At 35.9% G+C, this 18,984-nt stretch overlaps 1 protein-coding gene across 1 annotated transcript; it reads right to left on the bottom strand.

The window, feature by feature from the left end:
- Positions 1–7,717: 7,717 nt before the first annotated feature.
- On the bottom strand, positions 7,718–18,849 carry LOC131803433 (solute carrier organic anion transporter family member 1A1-like). The gene is made up of 7 exons (XM_059124726.1): positions 18,620–18,849; positions 18,353–18,541; positions 14,545–14,701; positions 13,732–14,481; positions 13,423–13,675; positions 8,738–9,032; positions 7,718–8,681 (listed from the first exon to the last, which is right to left on the bottom strand). Exons 1-7 carry the CDS (start codon positions 18,681–18,683, stop codon positions 7,942–7,944), a joined length of 2,448 nt encoding a protein of 815 aa, XP_058980709.1. The 5' UTR covers positions 18,684–18,849; the 3' UTR covers positions 7,718–7,941.
- Positions 18,850–18,984: the final 135 nt, after the last annotated feature.

Consider the following 18,984-nt stretch of genomic DNA (forward strand, 5'->3'; position numbering starts at 1 on the left):
TAAATTTCAGCATTCCAGCTTTATTGGTTCATCCAAGTCGAAGTTGTACCAAATTCAGTACCATTTAGTAGGTTTCGTGCACTTGAGTACAAAAACTGCCCTCATAACCTAATCCTACTCTTCGCCAATAATGTTAATATTAAAAAAAACGTTTCAGCTCCATCCGTTTTTGCAAATTTTGAATTGTACCAAATTTAGTACCAATTAGTACTTTTCGTATACATCATCACTCACTAAACATTGATTCCAATCACAAATTTTAAGTTTTTTAGCTCTAACCGTTCACATGGTACCAAATGTTTCAAATGTATTACGTTTTAGTAATTTTCGTACACTTATAGCGCAAATTTCCAAAATCCCTTCAGTACATCCATCATACACTCCATATTGACCTCCATTCCAAATTTAAGAGTTCTAGCTTCATTGGTTTGTCAAATACAAAGGGTACTATATTGGTACATTTCCAAAAACACAGCTTTATCTGATACCTACGGACCATGAGTGACCCTTACTCAAAATTTCAAGCTTCAGACATTCGTCCGTCTGTATGTCTGGCTGATGCGCACGATAACTCTTAATAGTCTAAACTTGGTACATCGTAGTAGTATTAGCAAATTAAGATCGAGTTCAGAGAAGGGCAATATCGGTACACTCCTTCTGGTACCTCCCACACCAAAGGTCAAAATTGTCAGAAAAAATAGTTTGCCTCAATAGAACAAGAATAGGTAAAACGATTTTGTTATATCTTGCAAAAATGGGCAATATCGACCCGATTGCCTACAAATTTCACACATACCAATATTTGTATTAACTCAAGATCTGGTGTTAATATGGAATATAAAGGTCCAATCCTTCTGGCACCTCCCCACAAATGGTCAACATTTTGAATAAATACAATGCTTATGAAATCCTTATATTTTTATTTACACAAGATCTGCTCTAAAGGTGCAATATATCGACCCACTTATCCTGGAACTCCCTCACAACGGTTCAAAAATGTAAGTGGTCATAAATCTCGAAAAGACGAAATGAGCATTAGATTCCTTTCAAAATCGTCACACCCCAAAATTTCTATTAACACAAGATCTGTTCTAAAGATGGTAGATATCGACCCACTCCTTCAGGTACCCATAGACCCGTAGTAGGTTTTGAGAATCTTCGTAGAATCACTTTCTGTGTCGATTTATTCATATCCGTCTGTCCATGTATTTTTGTGAACAAAATGCAGCTCGCATTTATTATACGATTGAAATGAAATTTTCCAAACATTATTTGTTTGGCCCAAGGACGAACCCTATTGAGTTTGATGAGAATCGGTTCAATTTTAGATATATTTCCCATATATATCTTCAACCGATTTCGGGGTAATTATGCACCAAATGACCAATATCAGTCCAAATGACCTGAATTTTTGCACATTCGACCGAATGCAGTCTAGAAGCAAGTACATCAAGTTTGGACAAAATCGGTTCAGATATAGCTATAGCTCCCATATATATGTTTCATCCGATGTGGGGTTTTAAGAACCTCACATTCGTAATATGCACTTCACAACAATAATTTTTCGTACAAGATATCAGATATAGCTCAGTTGTCAAGATCGGTTCTGATTTGGATATAGTTCCCATATATACCTATATCCGATTTCGGGTTTATTGTGCACCAAATGGCTAATATCAGTCTAAATGAAGTGATTTGTGGCACTTTTGAACAAATTCAGCTTAGAAGCATTAAAATTTGGTGAAAATCGGTTTAGATATTGCTATAGCTCCCATACATATGTTTCATCCTATTTGCGGTTTTTTGTACCTCACATACGTAATATGCAATCCCCAAGAATAATATTTGGTACCGAACATCAGTTTTGGATATAGCTTCCATATATACCTTTATCCGATATTAGGTTTATTCTCCACCAAATGGCTAATATCAGCCCAAATGAAGTGAATTGTAGCACTTCCGATCGAATTTAGCCTAGAAGCACGTACTTCAAATTTGGTGACTATAGTTCCCATATATATGTTTCATCCGATTTGGGGTTTAAGTGTCTCACATGCGTAATATGCACTCCACAACAAGGATATTTGATACCGGACATCAGATACAGCTCGAAAATAATTCTGTCAAATTTTATCAAGATCGGTTTAGATTTTTATATCCCTTCAAAATACATCTTCATCCGATTTTACGGTTATTGTCCACTATATATGTAATATCAGACCAAATTGGATAGATTTTTTCATATACAACCGAACTTTTCCATTTGGTGAAACTCAGTCCGGTATAAATATTTTTTTATGCTATTTAGTACTACAAAAGCCTCCGTCAAATTTGTTGAAAATCGATTCAGAGTTGGATATAGTTCCCAAATTGTGAGTACTCTAAAGACATGTTACGCATTCAAATAAGCTTCTTAGTTGGTATGATCTACTTCACATAAATTCCCTATGCAAACTTTTTTTGGTTACGGGAGCTCTACTAAATACTCATAGTGGTGTAGGGTATCATATAGTCGGCCCGACCGTCTTTTGACCTTTCCTTACTGGTTTCTTATGAAAATTAGTCTGAAGAATGAAAAAAGGCGATATTTTCAGATACAATGATATTTGTGTTAGATCTTTGGGGTTTCTGTCCATGTGTGTGGTTAATGTGTGAGTTTTAACAAGACCGACAATATGTTGATATTTTTTTTTTTTTTTTAATTTAAACCTAATAGACGTTTCATGTTCTTTTTTAATATTATTTTATACATACATCTATTTTAAATTTAATCATTTTTAATTGTTTTAGTAACAATGTACTATTTTTAATAATATTATCATTTTATATTTGTAATTTTAAGTCACCGCATTTTTCGCATTTCATCATTGTTATTTATACTTTAAGTTGCATTCATTAACATTTATTTAATTTACATCATAATGTATTATAAAAATTATTTCACATTTTTGTCACGTAATTTATATCCACATATTTTATAACAATTATTTATATTATTTTTGTTTTGTAATATTAATTTTTATACATAACACTCAAGACAGCCATTTTTTATAGGTTTGTAATTGAATCTTATTAATGAAAATAAATCACTTTTTTAAAAAATATTTTTGGTTTTTTAATATTTTATTTCTTGTGGCTGTATAAAGGGAAATTAAAAGTAAGTATATTGGGAAAATATGGGTAAGTACACTGGTGGCCAAAACTAAAGCAACTGAAATTACAAGGAGAATGAATGCCCTGTTACTTTTTCAAAAATTAAGAAAATGAGAAAGTTTTTCTTGTTTTAAATTAGGTACTTTATTCACTTTTTCAAAACCTAAAACATAAAACCAAAATTAATTTTTATATAAAAAATAATGTTTGGTAAAGTAAGTTAACCCGATTTTGGCTTGGACAAAACAAAAGCAACTCTGTTGTACATTCATATAACCGCAGCAATTTCAGTTGTTTTTACTGTGATATTTATCGCTTTTTGCTTCCTTCGACAATTTCGCTTGTCATAAATCCTTTTTGAGAAGTTTTTTTACAATAGTATGTGTTTTTCTTTTCGTTTTTTTAGGAACTGCCCAAAAAAATTTTAAAAATGGCTAGAAGCAAATACAGTAACTGAATTAAACAGCAAATTATCAGTGACTATCAAAACAACATATCACAGAAAATAATTTCCGAGAAATATTTCATAAATATTTCTGTGATTTCATAATTATTTCTGTATACTAAGTCGGTTTTTTGAAACTGGATCAGTAGTAACAGTCTATAACGGATGAAGGCCGTGAAAAACTTCAGCCCGTACTAATCCACAAATTGTGAGAGAAATAAAAAACAACTATTTAAGAGTTCAACTGGATTGGTGACAGAGCAATCATTGGATATAAGCTGGAGATCAGTGCGTAGACGAGTAGTGGCAGCTGGTCTGCATGTCCGTAAGACATCAAAAAACCATTTATATCTGAAAAAATCAAAAAGGCTTTCGGAAACGATAATATTAAGTGGAATCAAGCTCAATGGAAAAAACATCAATTCTGGGATGAGTCTACGTTCAATATTAAAGGCTCAGACGTGAAAAAATTTACGGTGAGAAGACCAAAAAATGAAGGACTCAAGCCGCAGTGTTGCAAAGGTACAGTGAAGCATGAGGGAGGGTCAAAAATGGCGTGGCGCTGTTTTTCTTTCTATGGACTTGGGCCTATCCATAAAATAAAGGAAGTCGTGGATCGGTTTGTTTACAAAGATGTGTTGGACATCACGTTGTTCCCTTACGCTGAGTAAAATATTCGGCTGATTTGGGTGTTTCAGCATGACAATGATCCCAAACTTCTATTAAAACTTGTCAAATATTGGTTGCGGGAGTCAAAAATTGATGTTTTGTTATGGCCGGCACAATCACCTGACCTAAACTCCATAGAAAACCTTTGGAGTATCGTAGATAGGAAGGTCAAGCGAGATTCGGAAATAAGTAAACACAACATTTTCCAAAAAATTCGGGGTGCCTGGGAAAGCACACCCAAGGATCAAATTGAGCGTGTTATAGATTCAATGACTCGTAGGTGTGCAGCTGCTATCAAAAATAATGGTTATGCTATCGACTACTAGCCAAAATTTAATTATTTTAAAATAAAAAATCAAAAGTTGCTTTAGTTTTGACCAAGCAAAAATTGGGTCATTTTAGTTTTCCACATATTATTTTTCGTTCAAAATCATTTTTGTATTTTTATTTTTAGTTTCTTAAAAGTGAATTAAAACCCTCATATAAAACTGGAAAAATAATTACGATTTGTTTATTTTTGTAAAAGTTACAGGACATTTATTGTCTTTGCGATTTAAGTTGCTTTAGTTTTGGCCACCAGTGTATATTGGAAATTTAAGTATTAAAACTTTCAGGTTGATTTTTAACTAAAATGCTTTTAGTACTATCAGCATCTTATTTAATGATCTATTTTAACGATCTCAAGCGAAAATATAAATAATTTTCAGAATATATTTGTAAGGACTAACTGAGCGAAAAAAAATTTAATATTTGTACAACAGTTGAACGATTTTTGGGGGAAATCTAGGATATTTTGGAATATAATCGTGGATATTTATTTATTATTTTTAAAAATAAACATTAATAATAAACATTTATTTTTTTTAATATTTTATAAGATATTGCGCTGTTGACTTTTTATATTAATTGTTCAGGAATTTACAAATATTTTTCCAACGACTTTTAAAGTTTTTATTTTTTTGTCACAATGATAATTGGTAATCATTTGTACTTAGGAATCATGAAGATCGAAGAATTTTAGAGGACTGTCAATGTCAAAAGCCCTTTTTTAATAATTCATATTTCTCAAAAATTAAAGGAGCAAAAAATACATAGTTTTGGAATTTTTTTAAAGATTTTAGAGTCTATAATTTGAAGTTTTTAAGAAAACTGTCCAAAGGACTAACAAAGTCTAAACCATGGGTATTCCAAGAATATTTTAAAAGTTTATCAGGGCCGAGAACGAAAAAATGTTTCTCAATGATTTTTAAAGCCAGAGACGTTGATTTTTTGAATATATTTTTGAGGGATCATTAGACATTGAGATGAAGATTTTAGGAATTTCCTGAAAAATTATAATTTTTTTAAAGTCTACAGATTCCTTTTTTAGTCTTATGCTCTTTTCCGTGAAGACCATTTGCTCTTCAATGTTAAGACCTACTGATCTTCTATTAGAAAGGTCTTCCTCATTTATCTGGGAAATACATTCGCTCTTTTCTGAAAATACACTCTGCTCTTCTTTGAGAATATATTCTGCTTAGTTGTGAAAAGACCTTCAGCTCCTCTGTGATATGACCTTCAGCTCTTCTACGGGAAAACCTGGCCTTCTATGAGAAGATCTTCTGGCCTTCTTGAGAAGACCTTCTGGCCTTCTATAAAAAGACCTTCTGGCCTTCTATAAAAAGACCATCTGGCCTTCTATGAGAAGACCATCTGGCCTTCTATGAGAAGACCATCTGGCCTTCTATGAGAAGACCATCTGGCCTTTTATGAGAAGACCATCTGGCCTTTTATGAGAAGACCATCTGGCCTTCTATGAGAAGACCATCTGGCCTTCTATGAGAAGACCTTCCGGCCTTCTATGAAAAGACCATCTGACCTTGAACTCTTCTATGAGAAGACCTTCGGTCTTCTATGAAAAGACCATCTGACCTTGAACTCTTCTATTAGAACCCTTTAGGCCTTCCATTAGAAGATCTTCAGGCCTTCTATGAGAAGACGACCTTCAGCTTTTCTATGAGAAGACGACCTTCAGCTCTTCTATGAGAAGATGACCTTCAGATCTTCTATGAGAAGACGACATTCTGATCTTCTGTCAGAACGCCTCCACATCTTCTGTCAGAAGACCTTCTTTTCTTCTCTGAGTCGATATTCTGACTTTAATGAGATAACTTTTTATTATCCGAAAAGAAGACCGTTTTCTTCTTCAATGAATTGAAATCTAGGAATTTTTTTGAATGACTTTGGCGACAAAAACTTGAATAGTTCTTAAAAATTATTTAAAAGGGCTATCGGAGCGAATACGTTCTATACCTGGAGAGTATATATTTTTTAGACCAAATTTCTAATCTCAAGCCTACACCCCAACTGTGGCCCTAAAATCGAATTTCTGAATTCTATACCAAACCGTTCGTCCAATACTAAAAAGTATCAATTTTAATGGTCTTTATAGCGGAAATGTTCAAAACCAAGTTCTTCCTCAACCGCAAACAACAGAGATGACCCTAATATCAAATGACAGGATTCCAGCTATAGCCGATACCAAATGTTTTCAAATTTTGTAGCTCTAGGTACAATTCCTACAATTAACTCGAATTCATAGGCAAAAACCTAATGTCAATCTTACTTTCTAACCACGTTTCCCATACTTCCATGTACCAAACTTAGTACCTTTACGCACACTGTACGTTTACGTACACGTACCTTTAAAATGTCATTAGTGACCCTATATCTAAATTTTGTTATTGTAGCTCTGCTCGTAATACCAATGCAAGAAGTAAATCGTCAAAATACCGAATATAGAGACGTACTGATTATGGGGCCTATACGAAGACCTGAATCTATATAGGCAATTTTCTGTATATCGTGGACCGATATAGCCCATCTTCAAACTTGACCTGCATGCAGAAATCAGTGCAATATTATAGCTCCCTCTCTTTAAATTTCGTATTCGAAGTTTGTAATGGGTACTACAGCCTATGCCTAAAAATTTCGTATGCAGGTCCACGTCTTCGTATGGCCCCCATATAACGGTACCTGCCGATATTCGGTATTTTGAGGATTCTAGCAACTTTATTCACCTGAATTGTTTCAAATTTCGTATTCGTAGTTTGTAATGGACACTACAGCCCATGCCCAAATATTGTCTGTGCAGGTCCACGCCTTCGTATAGCCCCATACAACGGTACTCCCCATTATTCGGTATTTTGATGATTTAATCGAACCTTGTCACCGAAATTGCATCAAATTTCGTATCTGAATTTCGGAATCGTTACTGCAGCCTATTACAAAAAATTACTTATCCAGCACCACATCTTCGTACAGCTCCCATATAAAGATTTTCATTTTCGACAAATTTTTTTTTTTTGAAAATTTTAAAGTTTCTTCCAAATGGTGGAGAGTAAAACGAGTTCGGACTTGCCTTTTTTTTTTTTTTTTTTTTTTTGATAGCATTTTTGCTATCTTCCATGGCATACACTTTATTTTAGAATGTGTGTAGATACAAAATATGCTTAGCTATCTTACTAATTATTTTGAAAATATTGAATTCGAAATAGGTTGTTATATAAGTATGTATGTATTATGGCATGGGAAATGAGTCCGTGAACGTAGATCTGTAGATGTATCAGAAAATAGTATTTATAAAAAATATAAAAAGTGATTAAATTTAAATTAAGTCATGAAATCGTTAAAAATTAAAAATCCGTTTCAGGACTTTGTGGTCGAATGGCATCTAAATCGGTTTCCATTGGCCTCTTGGGTATGGCACCGGTTGAACTCTTTACTGCTGGCACTGGATTATTATTATTGTTGTTATTATTATTATTTTGTTCGTTTGTCATTGCCGTTGTTGCTGTGCCGTTTGCTTGCGGATTAAATGATTTCAAATTACTCAACTGGGCTCGAACATCATCGGTCGATAAATGATGCAGAGGAACATCGGCCCTCACAGCCATACGTTTGGGACTGGCACTACCATCATTGGGTTTACGTTTATCGGGTGGAAATACCACTTGGGCATAGGTTACACCATTGGTTGGTGGCTCCACAATGCTACTGCCACCACCGGAAGAATTGGTCAAGGTACTGGGTTGGCGAAATACGGTAATTTCTGGTTTCGGAGCCGGCCTATTGGGTTGTGGTGGTGGTGCTTGCCGGGATACCGTTGTCATTGTTGTCACCGGACTACCTCCTGCAGCGGTATGAGTGGGATCACCTTGTGGCACAGCCGAGTACAGCGAGGGTGTGTAATTGTGATCCGTAACTTTGCAATTGTAGATATTCAGACCTTTAATGTAAATAAACACAAAAATGTCGAATATCAATCCGACAAATATTAAACTGGCCGATAAAATATCCAAAATATTGCCATGTTTGGGAGTTTCGCGCAGCAGACATTGGGTGTAATGCGGAGCCCAGTAAATGCAGGTGGCACCTGAGGGGGAAAGCGGAATTTAATATAGAAAAATATAAAAAGTGACAACTACTTACGTGACACCACATCATAGGCCAAATGTACCGGAACGTAGGCAAACAAACCCACCAACATCACTTCCATTGCCAGCGCCAAGCCCTTATCTTGTGGCAGAACACTCCTCAGACTTATTATAATCTTTCCTATCGTTGTGATGCCATAAACCACTCCCGCAGAGATACTTAGCATTTGGAATATCCACAACATTGAGCTACATTTTTCACCACTGCACGCCCCCAGCGTAGCTCGTTTACTATTCGTCAAATCCATTTCATAATTATCCGTTCCACCACAACTGCAGCCTTCAAATAACTGAATTAAAAAAGGAAAAAATATATATTAATTATTAAAAAAGATTGCCATGACCAAGAAGATTTGGGGAAAGAAGATTTGGATGTAAAAAACACTCTCCTTTAAAAACTTATTCTACAAAACCAAGTTAAAAGGTAACCGTCGTAACCGTTTTGCCGACAGATGTATACCTTCAGCCAATATTCTATTATTTATATATATTTTGACTTCTGTTATGATTATTCAAATTGTTGACCCTCTATCAAGTAGGTTCTGAGAGAATGGGCCAATTTTGGTATGAGCAAAATTACAAGAAAATCGAAAATGTATATCCAATTTTATGCGGAATCATAAATTTCATATTCATCTCAAGTATCTGGTTTAGAGAAATATTCAGATATAGCAAGTTGGCAGATAAATGTATTGAAAATTGTGACCCTTTGTGGGTACAAAACCTGAAGGGGTTAGCAAAAATGTACAAAAATGCTTCTTTCGCTTTCCTTGAACGTTTTGTTTTACAAAATCGTGAGCCCTATGTGGGGGAGGTACCAGAATAATTGGTCCGATCTCTACCATCTTTATAACAGATCTTGTGTTGATGGAAATATTGAGATGTATCAAGTCTTGAATGTTAATTTCGCGTTTTATGAGCTTCATGGGAATTCAAAATTTTGACCAGAAAGAGTGAACCGATATGTCCCATCTTCACAGCAGATCTTTTGTCAGTAGAAATTATGGGATGTGTGAAATATGAAGGGGACAAATGCTGATTTCGGATTTTATAATCGTTTGTTTATACAAAACTTTGAGCCTTTGTGGGGGAGGTACCAGAAGGTATTGTCCGATCTCTTGCACCTTGATAACATATCTTGTGTTGATAGAAATAGTGAGATGTGCCAAGTCTCAATGGACTTAGATGTTAGTTTCTCGTTTTATGAGCTTCATAGTTATCCAAAATGTTGACCCTTTGTGGGGGAGGTACCAGAAGGAGTGGACTAATTTATCCCATCTTCACAATAGATCTTTTGTTAGTGGAAAAAATGGGATGTATGAAATATAAAGAGAGTCTGATGCTTATTTCGGATTTTATAACCGAGCTTCATGGATATTCAAAATTTTGAGGACCAAATTTGAAACGATTAGGGGAGGACCAGAAAGAGTGAAACGATATATCCCATATTCACACCAGACCTTTGATTTATAAAAAATATTTAGAAGTGTGTGATTTGAAGACAATCGGAAACCTACATCATACTTTATAAGAGTTATAATTATACAAAATCTAGACCCCATGTGGGGGAGGTACTTGATGGAGTGGACCGATATTGTCCATTTTCACACCTGATCTAGCACCGATGCAAGTGTTAAGATTTGCAAAGTTGGAGCAACATTTTGAAAATTTTGATATTTTGTGGGTAAGGTATCAGAAGGAGTACACCGATATTGTCCATATCCGAACTCGATCTAAGTTTGCCGATAATATTACGATGTACCAAGTTTAAATCAAATCGGATATTGCCTTCGGGAGCTATCGTGCGCACCAGCCAGACAGATGGACGGACGGAAATCGCTAGATCGACTTCAAATGTCCTAAAATGGATTTGGTCCAAAGAAACCTAGGGTCTAAAACTATTATTTCGGTGAGTCACGTTTTGGCCGTATCAAATGATATAGCCATATGGCTGAGGGTATAAAAAATGTGGAAGGGAGGGAGTATGCCTATATGCATTCCTGTAATTATTTGTTTTTGGCGAAGTTTTATTGTTATACCTGTTAGTCATCAAAATGCATAATTTGTCCACTTTGAGAAAATTATTTAATCAAAACTTCAAACATCGTACTAAATTTTGAAACCAACAGTGACCTAAATATCAAATTTCGGAATTTCAGCTCCATATCTATTTATACAATATTACACATTTCAAGAATAACCTCCAAATCTCTTCCTTATATACCAAAAATTATCTAAATATTAAATTTTAGAATATTATCTCGTTCCCTGCAACCAAGACTAAATAGTAGTACTTTTCGTACAAATATCTTAACCACAGACACCAACAGTGAAATCTGTATCACATTTCAGGTTTCCCGCCCTATCCCTTCATCTAATACCAAATTTAGTTAAATTTAGTGCTTTTTGTACCAATATAGGACTCGTTTCCAAACCACCGTCACATTTCATACACAGATACCATCAGTCATCTGAATATCAAATTTCAGAATTTTATCTCTATCCCTTCAACTAAAGCCAAATTTAGTACATTTGGTTATTCCTTCATCCAACACCAAATTTAGTACCATTTAGTACTTTTTGTACAAATATACGACTCAATTCCAAACCATCGTCACATTTCATACAAAGATACTATCAGTAATCTAAATATCAAATTTCAAAATTTTACCAAATTTATTACCATTCAGTACATTTCGTACAATTATAGTACACATTTCCGAAACCACCTCCAACGCTACCCTAAAACCAAATTTCAGAATTCAAGCACTATCTTTTCACCCAATGTCATGTTGCACCAAATATAGTACTATCTAGTACTTTTCATGCACTTATGGTACACATTTCCAAAACCACCTCTATATCACAAACCTATTACCAAAAGGGACCCGAATACCAACATTTCAAATTACCAGCTTCTTCTGTTCAACAAAAACCAAATTGTACCGAATCTAGTATCATTCTCTGCAGTTGTTACACTTTGCACACATTTTCAAAATCACCCATTTCCCATTTGTATACCCTCCAACATACTATATAAGTAGTATATAGTAACAAAGTATATATATTCTTGATCAGAGTAAAATTCTAAGTCGATTTAGCCATGTCTGTCTGTCCGTCTGTCTGTCTGTTGTAATCACGTTATCTTTCAAATGAATTGAGATAGAAGGCTAAAATTTTGCACACGTGTTTATTTTTCCAGTAGGCAGGTTAAGTTCGTAATTGGGCTATGTAGATCCACGTATTCATATAGCCCCCATATAACGGTACCTCCGGATATTCGGCATTTTAATGATTTTAGCGACATTATTCACCGGAATTGTTTCAAATTTGGTATTTGAAATTCGTAATGGATACTATAGCCGGTAACAGAAAATTGTCTATGCAGGTCCACGTCTTCGTATAGCTTCCATATAACGGTACCTCCCGATATTCTGTATTTTGACGATTTTAGCGATATTATTCTCCGGAATTGTTTCAAATTTAAAATTTGAAGTTCGAAATGAATACTACAGGTTAAGACAGAAAATTGTCTGTGCAGGTCGACGTCTTCGCATAGCCCCCATATAACGGTACCTCCCGATATTCGGTATTTTGATGATTTTAGCGGCATTATTCACCGGAATTGTTTCAAATTTAGTATTGGAAATTCGTGATGGATACTACAGCCGGTGACAGAAAATTGTCTGTGCAGGTCCACGTCTTCGTATAGCCCCCATATAACTGTACCTCCCAAAATTCGGTATTTTGATGATTTTAGCTTCATTATTCACCGGAATTGTTTCAGATTACATATTTGGAGTTCGTAATGCAAACTACTGTCTGTGACAGAAAATTTTCTATGCAGGTCCAGGTCTGCGCATAGGCCCCATATATCAGTACCTCCCTATACTCGGTATTTTGACGAGTTTAGGTACAATACCCACCGAAATTGTTTGAGATGTCGTATTTGACGTTCGTAATGGATGCTATAGCCTGTGACAGAAAATTGTCTATGCTGGTCCAGGTTTTCGCACAGCTCCGATATAACGGTACCTCCCACCATATTCGGTATTTTGATGATTTTAGCTACATTATTCACCGTTTATTTCAAGTTTCGAATTTGAATATGGTAATGGCTTATGACAAACAATGCCTATGTAGGTCCACGCCGTATAGACCCCAACATAACGGCTATATTCGGTATTTTTAAAATTTTAACAGAATTTTTTAAGGATTTTATTTTTTCAAAATTTCCAAATGGTGAATGGTATTCAAAGTTCAGCCCGACCGAACTTATTGCTTTTTTAACTTGTTAAGAATTGATTCTCATGCCACATTTTAAGTTTTTAGCTCTATGTGTTCACTCAACACCATTTTAGGGCTTTTCGTAACCTTCGTATTTCCAAAAACTCTTTGGTACATCTATCCAGCACTTCATCAGTGACTCTCATTCCACAATTCTGGCTTATTCCGTTTGTCCAACACAAAGTGTTCAGTTTTAAGTAAATTTTAGTATTTGTTGTACCCTTTTATTACAAACCCGGCCTCGAAGTACATTTATGTAAAAGCTTGGCTCTATGTTCTCCTCCTTTTTTCCAAACAAACCAACAAACAGAAGATTATCATCTGCTACTCAAAATACCCTGTGTCCATACCATATTGGGCTCAGAGTATTTTGTTTATGATGTCCATACATACCTCAACACTATTAATAACAGTCTTCCTGGTACATCCCGCATAACAGGGTGCAAAATATGTCACAGTGGAGTTTTCCGGACAAACTGGCATAAATGAGGTTGGAGTGCAGATACAATTTCTCGAGCAGGCTGGCTGTTCAATTTTGCCATTTGTAACACCGGCAAGGGGTCCAACTTCACATTTTATAAATATATAGGCTATGTAGATGGCCAGCAGTTTGACGCACATGCCTATGTTGATGGAGGCTATTTTTCTGGAAACAAAAAAATTATGATTACTTATTAAATTATCTCAATTTAAATCCCTTACCTTCCGCTCAATTTCATTTTGGATATGACAAGTCCTCCCAGAAACATGCTTATGGCTGCAGCCGCCGGTTTCAAAAAGAACGATATGAAACGTGAACGCCATTCCTGTTCGAGGCCATCCTCCTCGCTAAAGGGCAAATAGAAGCGGGATTGTAAATAATTTTCCTCTTGCAGGGAAAAATTTATTGTGGCCGATTGTATAAACATGACGCTGAGAATATTGAACATCAGCAGTTTATTGCCAAAGACCCTCTTCACCGAGGGGCCAAATGCCGTGTCATCAATGTAGGTGGAGAATTGACTACCAAACTGACGACTACGACTCTCTTCGATAATTCGTTGGGCAGCTTGATGTATCACGGTTTTGGGTAATTGTTTTGGGAAGAGACCCAGTAGGATGCCAGTGACAATAACCAAAGGAGCCAATATAACCCAACCCAACCACCAGCCCAGACCAATGGCTCCCACACCCAGCACCAACATGGAACCTGTTTGCAACCCGGCAATTTTGGCCCCAAAGGCCGTGGCAATAACGGCAGGACTATCAATGGAATCGGAATTATCATCTATGTAAGTTATGCCAATCGTATAGAAGGCCAAAGATCCCAGACCCAGGGCAAACTGCAGCACGAAGAGCATAGCCAAAATTAATAACTTGCTGTTCTCCACCGACAGCAATTTGCCCGTTTGCCATGTTGTGGCACAAATACTATCCTCCTCGGCTGTGTCTGTGTAACGCACGCCATCAGCACTGTAAAATTAAGGAAATAGGTCTATTTGGGAAGGTATCGGAAAGTGAATAAATTACACTTACAAATTCATTATCGATGGCAGCATTGATATGATACAGGTCAAACCTTGTAAAATTATAACACCACCCAACCAACTAATCGGATGTATTCGATGGGCCCAATAGGCAAAAGCCAGAGCGAATATGGCCTGAAATATTCCACTGCTTACCAGGAGCCATTCTGGAAAAGAAAAATGAATAAGAGATTAATAAAAACTGTGTTTTTAGGATTTTTTTTAAAGAATTTTTAAAAAATAAAAATATTTTTCAAAGAATTTTAGGTTACTTTCGGACGTCAACTCGAAAAAGCCCTGAAGAAATAGCCATGGAAAAAGGAAAAATATTTTATTTTGTGTTTTTTTTTTTGACGAAATTGAAAAAGATTTATATCATTAATATATAATGAAAATAGAGACTTTTTTCTCCGGTGACTTTAAGTGAAATTTGATAAATGTCCTGGACGTCATCATTCTACAATTATGCTTTGTAGGAGAATTTAGCATAAATTCATATGAAAAACGGCTTTAACCCTAAAATATTTTTAAAAATTCATGAATTGCTGGTGTTTAAGTAACATTTAGACTTCAGATGTATTCTGGAATTTTATAACAAATAATAATTTTGTAGAATATTTTGACTTGCTACGATCTCATTTAAAGGGATTTTAAACCATGTTTCAAAACAAGGATCCAAAATACCCCTTTGTTGACTCGCTTGAGGTTAACATTTTCTCCCAAAGTAATCCGTTGTCTGTATTTACGGATACACTAAAAAATGTGCAAGTGGAGGACTTACTTGCTTTATTTAGGTTACTACATTCATATTCTGGAGGATAACGGAAAAAACTTAAATTTTGTCGCACAGTGTATATTTAGGATTATTTATCATATGGCCTAAATAAATATATTACTTGATAAGACCAAAAAGTGCCTCATCGAAATAAGGGTTTTGGACCCTAGGTCTCTTTGGACCAAATCCGTTTTAGGACAATTGAAGTCGATCTAGCGATGTCCGCCCGTTTAAAAATAATAATAATAATAACTCTCGAAGGGAGTGTCCGAATTGGTCCAAACTTAGTACATCGTAATATTATTATCAAACTTAGATCGATTTCTGAAAAGGATAATATCGGTCCACTCTTTCTGGCTAACTCCCCCACAAAAGGTCGAAACTTTCAAAAAAAATGTTTTACTGCACAGAAAGAGAAACAATAATCCGATTTTGCTTCAACTTTGCAAATCCTAATATTTCCGTCAGCGCTACGTCAATTACGAAAAGGGACAATGTCGGTCCACTCTATCAAGTACCTCCCCCACAAACGGTCAAAATATTGAATAATTACAACGCTTATTAAATGTGATGTAAGAGTCTGATCAAATTTCACACACTCCAATAATTTTATCAACCCAACGTCTAGTGTTAAGATGAAATATATACGTTCACTCTCTCTCTCTCTCTCTCTCTCTCTCTCTCTCTCTCTCTCTGGTTACCTCCCCACAATAGGTCGAAATTTTCAAAAAATATTTTTTTGCACAGAAAGAGAAACGATAATTGGATCTTGCTCAAACTTTGCAAATCCTAATATTGCATTTTTGCTATTTCAGGTGTGAAAATGGACAGTATCGGTCCACTCCATCCAGTATCTCTCCCTCGTATATAATGTGATGTAAGTGTCCGATTGTCTTCAAATTGCACACATCACAATATTTTTATTAACCCAAGGTCTGGTGTAAAGATGGAATATATCGGTCCACCCTCTCTGGTACCTCCCCCACAAATGGCCAAAATTTTGAATATCCACGAAGTTCATAAAACGAGAAATTAACATCCGATTTCATTCATGTTTGGTACATCTCTATACAGGATGAGATAGAAAATTGTAACAAAGTGAAACGCCAAAATTTTTACATTTTTTTTTTTAAATCTTATTAAATGAAAGCAAAAAAATCTCGGAAATAGCATCAAATTTTAGAATATGTTTAGATTTGTTCGAATTGGTCACCTTTGGTACGAATTATGGCCTTCAAACGGCCAATGAAACCGTAATACGCTGCCCGGTATTTTGGTCCATTCCCGGCGAAGCGCTTGCTTGAGGTGATCGACACTTTGGTATTTTTTTTTATGCCAACATAGCTTTCCAAAATACTCCAGACACAATAGTCCGACGGATTGGTATCCGGAGATTTTGGTGGCCATTTTGCGCCGGAAATGAAGCGACAAACCTCATTTTGTAACCATTCTTGGGTGGCGCGTCAAGGAAGTGGACGAAAGAAAACAGCAACATCAGCATAAATGGTTCGAAAAGTAAAGAAGTGCCTTGATCGAAAGCCGCATCGCAGTGGTCGAAAAATGGCTCGTGAGCTGAACATATACAATTCGGCAAATATTGAAAAATGAGCTCGGGGTAAAGCCATTGAAATTCCAAAAAGTGCAAGAACTTACACCGCAACAGAAAGAAGATAGACTCAAAAGAGCTAAAGAGTTTCTTCGCTTATCCGAATTCGGTTTTCTCCGATGAGAGAACATTCGTTGTCCAGCAGTTTGTAAACAAACAAAATGATCGTGTTTACTTGCCAAAGAGATCAGCTGAAAATGTGCACCTTCGGTTGGCCACCAGAACTCAAGCGCCGGCCATGGTGATTGTGTGGGCCGCCATAACAGCCGATGATCGCTCTCCGCTCGTATTAGAATAAATGCCGTGGCATCAGAATAAATGCCGAATATTATTGCGAAAATATTCTGGAGGGTGCATTAAAGCCTTGGGCACGCAAACATTTTGGCCGCAGCCCTTGGAAATTCCAAAAGGACTCAGCACCATCGCACTCAAGCGCCGGCCATGGTGATGGTGAGGGCCGCCATAACTGCCGCTCGTATTAATCGACCGTGGCATTAGATAAATGCAGAATATCATCGCGAAAATATTCTGGAGGGTGTATTGGGCACGCAAACATTTTGGCCGCAGACCTTGTACATTCCAACAGGACTCAGTACGCGCCACCCAAAAATGGTTACAGAATGAGGTTCCTCGCTTCATTTCCAGCGCAAAATGGCCACCAAAATCTCCGGATACCAACCCGTTGGACTATTGTGTCTGGAGTATTTTGGAAAGCAATTTTTTCCACTAAAAAATACCAAAGGTCGATCACCTCAAGCAAGCGCTTCGCCGGGAATGGGCCAAAATACCGCAGAACAACATTCGGGCAGCGTGTCATGGTTTCATTGGCCGTTTGAAGGCCATAATTCGTGTCAAAGGTGACCAATTCGAACAAATCTTAACTTATTCTTAAATTTGATGCCATTTCCGACATTTTTTGCTTTCCTTCAATAAAATTTAAAAAAAAAATGTAAAAATTATGGCTTTTGACTTTGTTTCCGTTTTTTATCTCACCCTGTATGTTTTGATTATCTACATTTTTTTAGGGTAAATGTATTAATAATTTCACAATCAAGGTAAAACACCCCCTCCCCCTCAAGGTAAATGTAATCTTACAAATTTTTCCGCGCCCCTTCGATTACTATTTTACCTCCCAGCAATCAATTTTTGATCAAACTATTAATTTCTTTCATTTATTTCACCAAAAACAAATATTACTCATACAAACAACTAAAATCGATCTGAACGAGAGTTAAATGTATGACAAATTGATAAGCCCGGAAACGAGGGTATTTAATAACATTTTTTTGACGATATCTATGAATGTACACAACCCCTATTTGATAACAATAGTGACATTATAAATAACAACAAACACCCGAACAATTTTTTGCAATTCTTTGGATTAACAACAACAAGCAACCTTCGAATGGATAAATCCAAAATTTTCAAACTCACCCACAATCAGGGGATTCCAATCATTATCCAATGCTGCCTGTTTGGCCGATATGCGAAAATATGTTTCACACATGCCCTGTAAGAGGCCAGCACAGGCCAAGACAATGACGAAAGTTCGCAGACGAGCATATTTCTGGCACGAGGGGCCGCGACACCAGCCCAAAACGCGTATTCCACAATCGACACTATCTGCAAATGATCCAAAACCAAGAAAAAATAATTCACTCATTACAAATTTTTTTTAGCACCACATTTTGTCACACCAACCATCCGGAATATTTGTATTAACCGCTATAGCTGATAAATCCGAGGTACGATTTGGTACGGGCATTTTACTTAGTTTTCTTTTCGTTCACTTATTAACTTATTTTTTTAATTTATTTATTGGTTCAAAATTTTTAAAAAACAATTCTCATTAAACATCGTTTTAATTTTTTCTTCTTCTTTTTTTTAATTGGTTTTCAAACTTCCTTACACCCTTTGCGTTTCGCTGCCCGGAGAAAGCCCTTTGAAAACACAAAAGTAAGAATTCGCAACTTGATCGTTTCGTAAATTTGTCGTTGTTGGTATTAAGGCCACGATATGACTAATATTCTCAAAGTTTTATGTTGGCCCCAACACCTGTAGCCGTG

This window comes from Musca domestica, unplaced genomic scaffold, assembly GCF_030504385.1.
Source record: "Musca domestica strain aabys unplaced genomic scaffold, Musca_domestica.polishedcontigs.V.1.1 3, whole genome shotgun sequence".
NCBI lineage: Eukaryota > Metazoa > Arthropoda > Insecta > Diptera > Muscidae > Musca > Musca domestica.

What these genes read in the sequence shown, in the direction of transcription:
- LOC131803433 (XM_059124726.1), bottom strand. Translation starts at nt 18,683, where the DNA reads ATGCCCGTACCAAATCGTACCTCGGATTTATCAGCTATAGCGGTTAAT. An exon ending in TTGGAATCCCCTGATTGTGG is followed by an intron (nt 14,702 to 18,352) that starts GTGAGTTTGAAA and finishes TTTCTTTTCCAG; the next exon opens with AATGGCTCCTGGTAAGCAGT. An exon ending in AAAATGAAATTGAGCGGAAG is followed by an intron (nt 13,676 to 13,731) that starts GTAAGGGATTTA and finishes TTTTGTTTCCAG; the next exon opens with AAAAATAGCCTCCATCAACA.